Source organism: Alligator sinensis, unplaced genomic scaffold (genome assembly GCF_000455745.1).
Source record: "Alligator sinensis unplaced genomic scaffold, ASM45574v1 scaffold872_3, whole genome shotgun sequence".
NCBI lineage: Eukaryota > Metazoa > Chordata > Crocodylia > Alligatoridae > Alligator > Alligator sinensis.
In genome coordinates, this window is record NW_005842137.1 from 634169 (window position 1) to 639976 (window position 5808).

General features: G+C 53.1%; 1 protein-coding gene across 8 annotated transcripts in view; it reads right to left on the bottom strand.

The window, feature by feature from the left end:
- Window positions 1-5808, bottom strand: part of TEAD3 (TEA domain transcription factor 3) — a 51194-nt gene that overhangs the window by 2428 nt on the left and 42958 nt on the right. For all 8 annotated transcript variants that reach the window (XM_014520662.2, XM_014520663.2, XM_006025237.3 and 5 more), the window contains 7 exons: window positions 5404-5541; window positions 4862-4905; window positions 3683-3744; window positions 2202-2335; window positions 1674-1847; window positions 1112-1252; window positions 496-648 (listed from right to left, as the gene is read on the bottom strand). In XM_014520662.2, the coding sequence (XP_014376148.1) occupies window positions 496-648; window positions 1112-1252; window positions 1674-1847; window positions 2202-2335; window positions 3683-3744; window positions 4862-4905; window positions 5404-5541 (846 nt within the window). The remainder of the gene's footprint in view (window positions 1-495; window positions 649-1111; window positions 1253-1673; window positions 1848-2201; window positions 2336-3682; window positions 3745-4861; window positions 4906-5403; window positions 5542-5808) is intronic.

Below are 5808 nucleotides of genomic sequence, written 5' to 3' on the forward strand. Positions count from 1 at the left end.
AGAGTGTATGAATTAAAGGGGATATAAGAAAACCAAGAAACAAACCTTCCCTGAGTATCACTGTGATATTGTGACTTTCCTAAAATAAACCACCCTGTGCCAAGATTTGGTATACAGAAATTCTAGGTCAGTTGGCTTGGTCTTTGGTGAAATCGGGAAGCTGATTTGAAAAGTTAGGGTATGTGCTTTCAAAATGATTAGCAATTGCAGGCAACCTACTTCAGTCACCTTAGGGACTTGCATCTCAGGGGTGGGTCAGCACTGTTGGCATCTTAGGGAGCACAACCAGAATCACCAATGACTTTGGAGTGTTTGGTTTGTAAGGAGGAGCTAGTGTTGGCCTTAACCACAAAGAGACTTACACCCACATACAACAAAGGGCGATTATTTGAAGGGGTGTCATCAGTAATTGTGCACTGCTAACAGAACTGCTCAATGCCGTGCTGGGGAGCAGAAAAAGAGGATGGAAGCCAGAGGGGGAAGCAAGAGCTGTACCTGCAGGATGGTGAAATTCTCCAGGACGCTGTTCATCATGTACTTCTCCGGGAGGTGCTTGAGTTTGTGGATAAAGTTGATCATGTATTCACACATGGGCGAACGATGGATTCGATATACAAATCGGCCGTTCTCCAGCCGCGCGTACTCTGTCTGCAAGAGAACAGAGCCAGGGGCTCGGTGTTACCTTATGGTTACCACCCAGCTACCAGCGGAAAATGAGAGCAGGACTAGGAAGGACAAAGGAGTGAGGGCACGACGGTCGAGGAAGCAATGACACAGAAAACTGCTGTAAGAGTCCTAAGGGACTCTAGGGTGGCTCCAGGAGAAGGCTGACCTTTGCTAGCTCATACACTAGATACACCCTTAAGAAACTAGCTCATCTCTCCCAGCATCCATCCAATGAACTCAAGTCACTTGTGCCTTTAGGCTGTAAGCTCTTTGGAGCAGGGACTCTTAGTATCTGGAAGGTCTCACTTGTTGCACAGCACCCTGCCTACCTAAGGTAAAGAAGCCCACAAGCCAAGAACAGAACCCAAAGATGCCCAACCCCCTATCTCCCACTCCAATTCCCACACAATCATCCCTCTTTTCATACCAAGCGTGCAGGACTCACCTCCACCTTCTCCACGACTTGCTTCCCGAAGGAGCACACTTTGGTGGAGACAGTGATGGTCATGTTCTCTGCACTGCTGTACTGGCTGCTCACGCCATAGAAAGTCCCAGGGCCATCTTGGATAGTGCTGTTCAGATCAGCCTACAGCAAAGGTGGAGGGAAGGATGTTGTTATTAGGCACTGAACCAAGTTTCGGCCTGGTGTGGGAAGGAGATGTTGGGGATAGGCACCTGGAGGCCAAAAGGTTGACTTATACATGCCGGATCTTATATGGAGCCCAAGGGTTGACAGTCTGGCATGGGCATGTTACCCTCTACTGAGATACAGCTGTGGCTTGGGGGAAAGGCAACCACTGCTTCAGTGTGCAGCAAGCCCCCAAAGAAGGGCAGGATGGTAAATGGAAAATGTCACAGGCACACAGTGGGGCAGGGGTGAACTCGGGAGATGGGATGTTGCCCCTGCTGGAATTTGGCCAGGACCTTAGGACCAAACACAACTGGGTCTGGTACAAAGAACGACCAGATCGATAGCCCAGCAGGGCTACGAGCGGCATGGCTCTTACCCAGAACTTGACAAGGAAGAAGGAGTTCTGGGGTCCCCTCTCGTAGAGCTCCTTGAGGCCTCCTTTCTTCTCAGGGAACTTGTCATAGATCTGGCGGATGTCCACAGCCTCCAGCAGGGGATCACTGTACGAGGGGTTTGTCTGCCCGATGTGCACAAAGAGGTGTTTGCTGTACTGTAGGGGAAGCAGGGAGCATCAGTGACATGGGAGCAGGCCACGCAGGGCTGAGTCACTACAAACACACAGCAGAGCTACATGCACCTTAGTGACACTGTTGGAGTCCTTCTGACATCCACCAGTCTGTGAAGGAAAGGGCTGTAGGGAAGGCAGCCTTCACTCCGCCCTCTCCAGAGTGCGCTGGGGCTCACGGGTGCAGTCTCTACATGGCCCCACAACTGTCCCTTGACTGGCATGGGGGTCTCATGAGTACAGGGTGGGGAAGAGCGCCTGTTCCGGCCTCTGGGACCCTTGCCTGACCACTGATCAGACAAACCCTCCGCACCCCAGGCGGCGATCCAGGACTGTTACCGTTTCAGCGTCTCGTGGCACCTCCATGAACGCGGAGTACTCAAGAAGCCGCAGCTTAGCCGAGGCAATGGTGCGGTCCTGCCAGACTGGCACGGCCGAGGCAGTTGGCGGGAGAGGAGCCAGGGGCTCGTAACCTAGAAGAGGGAGAGGGGGCACCCAGTGAGCTGGGGGTATCCCATCACACCAACCCCTGTGCACTGCAGCTCAGGGATATCTTCCACTCCCTGTATCCTGGGCATGGTGTCCTGCCAGGTCTAGTCCCCTCAGCCAGCACCCAGGTACTTTCTAGTCTGGCCACGGCACTTGGATGCAGTGGGGCTAGCCCATCACCCTGGGGAGCTTGTTCCACTGCCTGGAAGCAATCACAGCCCCATGGTTTAGCTGCTGGACAGGGATGTAGCGCTTGGCTGTGTTTGCACTACCAAGAAAAATCCTGTGGCATATCAATCCCTGCCTGACCCTACACAAGCTGACCCGCCTCCCCACTCTGGTGCCAGCTCCTTTGGGCATGTGAGATCCAAGTCATTCAGATCAAATTCTAAATGACTTCAACAGCTGGAGGAAAAAACAGCTGCCTAGAGCAGCAACCTTCACTCTCCCTTGCCCTTTCCTGGGCAGGGCTTGGCTGATTTGTAATGCCCAAAGCCTGACCCAGCAGGGCCTTCATGCTCCTAAGGGAGGGGTCTCGGTGCCCGGGCAGCATACACAATTGTTCTCTCTCTGCCTAACAGTGCCTTGCGTTGTGGCTAAGAGCCATGCTGGGATCAGTCTTGGCTGGCTTGTCTCTTACACTCCTTAAGTGGCAAGTGGTGAAAGGTAAAGGGCTGTCCTGAGCTTCTTGCTCTATGTCCTGGTTATGGGCACCGTGCTAAATATTTGTAGATCCAAGATCGTGAGCTTCTACTGTGTGAGGCTAAAGAACAGACACCACTGGCTGGAAGCAGAGAGACACACATGCCTCCATTCATGGTCTGGCCACTAGGGAGGGATGAAGAGCCATACTGTTAGCAAGGGTTATGGTTGCAAAGGCTGCGGAGCCAGTGGCCAAGCTAGGAGGCAGTTTGATTCTGGGCATGCTGCATGGTGAGGTTTTGCTGACACACACACAGAACTGAACAGAGCAGGCTTGGGCCCTGGGATCAGCTACAGAGGTGGTGCCCCAGATTTCAGGCCCAGCATGAAGAGGAGCCTGCTGGGACTGGCAGTCAGGAGGCATCCCAGAAAGACAGAAGAATCCTGCCTGCCTGGTGGAGAGGGTGATGGAAAGGGAAGGGAAAAAAGAAAGCCCCCTTTAAGTTAGCACTAGAGTGTCCATAGCAAAATCAACACAGTTGTGCCAGTGAACACACATATGGGTCGTGGGTGGGAGCAGGAGCAGGGGTAGGGGAGCCAAGGACAGGGTAATGAAGCAAACTAGTACTGCCTCCAAGAGGCAAATGTACTGGCTGAGACCTGGCCACCAGGTGAAAGCAGACACTTACTGGCTAGTGATGGAGGCATGGGTGACTGGATGGGGTAGGCTGGTTGTGCAAACGGTTTAATGCTGGAAAACAAAGTGCATTGTTAGGCAAGTTAAGAAAACCCTCATTTATAAAACGTCCCCTCCTCATTTCCCACCCACCCCCCAGCTAGGCACTGACAGGCACTTCCTGGACTATTAAGATAAGAATAACTATAATGTGCACATACAAATGCATGGAACAGCTGTTTGCTCTCCTCTTCCTGCATCTGCCACCCCAGTCATCCCTTCCCTAACTAAAGAGACCATCTGTGCCCCTTCCAGCAGCCGAGCACTGTCAGACACATGCCAAAGCACACTCCCTCCCCACCCCACCCCCTGACGCTTAGGAGAATGGACGTACAGCCCATCTCCAGGCCCGATGCTCTCCGGACAAACAAGAATTCGCTGAATGCCACGGCACTCTGCCTGCTAGGGTATGACCAGCATCCAGGGCTGGTCAGACACCGAGTTTGCTCACATCAGTCATGCTGGTTGTGAGGAGCGTGCATTTCCTTGGGAGCTGCAGAGCTCAAGGGTTGCTCAGATGGGCCTAAGATGCCCAAGGAGATGCTGGCTGGGGTCAGGCAGAATCAGGCTCTGGGTCCAGAGCTAGCACCAAGCATAGGGGAAAACAATGGAAGCTAGGTGGGAATCTTGCACTACTGCATTTTCCTCCATTCCCTGCCAAGGCTGTAGCACTGATATGCAAACGCCTGGCTTGCTCAGCACCTTCAGCCTCATCACGTCAGCCTCACACCCAGAAATACAGCAGTTCTGTATCCATCCCGACACAGCAGAGCCAGGCAAACATCCCCATCATCCTACCACAGAGAGGCCTGCCCAGTCTCCATGGTGCTCTTTATTAATTTTGGCAAGCAGGTTCCTGGGCGCATACTGCATGCATCAGATGCTCCCTACACACAGCTCCTGTGCAAGATGCCCCCCACAAGGCTGACCCAGGAGGGGACTGATGGGGCTGAGCACAGCACTTGGGAAGCCTGACGGAGCCTCCGCTCTAATCACTGCACCAAGCTGCTTCCCCTCTATCACACTGAGCATTTCTAACTGAAATTGCCTGGGGAAGAATCACAGGTAAGAGTAAAGATTCCTCCCGTTGCATGTATGGCACAATTGCTCCTTGCTATGTCTCAGTACTCACTCCTGAGAGGGTCCAGGCTGTCCTGGGATAGGCCCACTCCAAAACTGGGGAGACAAAAGCACATAAAGAACCACAGTTAGGCACTTCATTAGCAAAACGGCTCAAGGATGTGGGTACGTTTGGTTTCATCGTCTCACTGGCAGCTCAGCAAATACGCTGAGGGGCTTTAAGGTTGAAAAGCAAGTCCACAGCCAGCCTGGACCATATGCCTCATGCTGGCAGCCCTGTTATGACAGTCTAAAAAGGCAGCTGCTGAGAGCGCCACGTAGACCAAGTTCCATCAGCCCTTTCGCCTTACAGAGCCCGCTGTTGGGAGAGGCTGGAACTGGGTTGTGAGCTGCCATTCTCCTGTACCATCCCCTACCGCACCTCCTGTGGGGACAGTCTAGGACTGAGTAGTTTCGATCTCCCTCCTCTGCTGCTCTCTGCCCTCAGCTTCTGCCCCAGAGCCTGCTGCTTGTGGTATGCCTCAACAGGCTGGGAATATAAAGGGTCCCCTCTTCTAAGCAGGGCCTTCACCCTCAAAGAGAAGAGTGCCTTACCCTGGGGGCAGCAGAGAAGACAGCCTGAGGAAGAGGAGGAGGAGGACTGAGTTTGTTCTGCAGGACGCTGGCTGATACGATCTGTGCAGATGACATGGAGGCCATACTTTGCAGGGCTTTGTCCTTTGAGACCTGATCCTGTGGGAAGGGAGACAGAACAGAGTGGTTACCCATCCAGGCAGGACAGGGGGACCGGCACAAACACACACACACTGCTTTAACCCCCTTCATCCTGAGAGCCCAGCCCTCCTTACAAACTAGAGCTACATGTACCCAATGGGTAGCCTTCAGCAATTTCGGGGATGAAACATGGCACCCATTTAAGTGCTGCTACGCACTGTTAGGTGACAGCTCAGGACTGGAAGTATCAAAGAATAATGCAACACGTCAGGGGGAACTCATGAG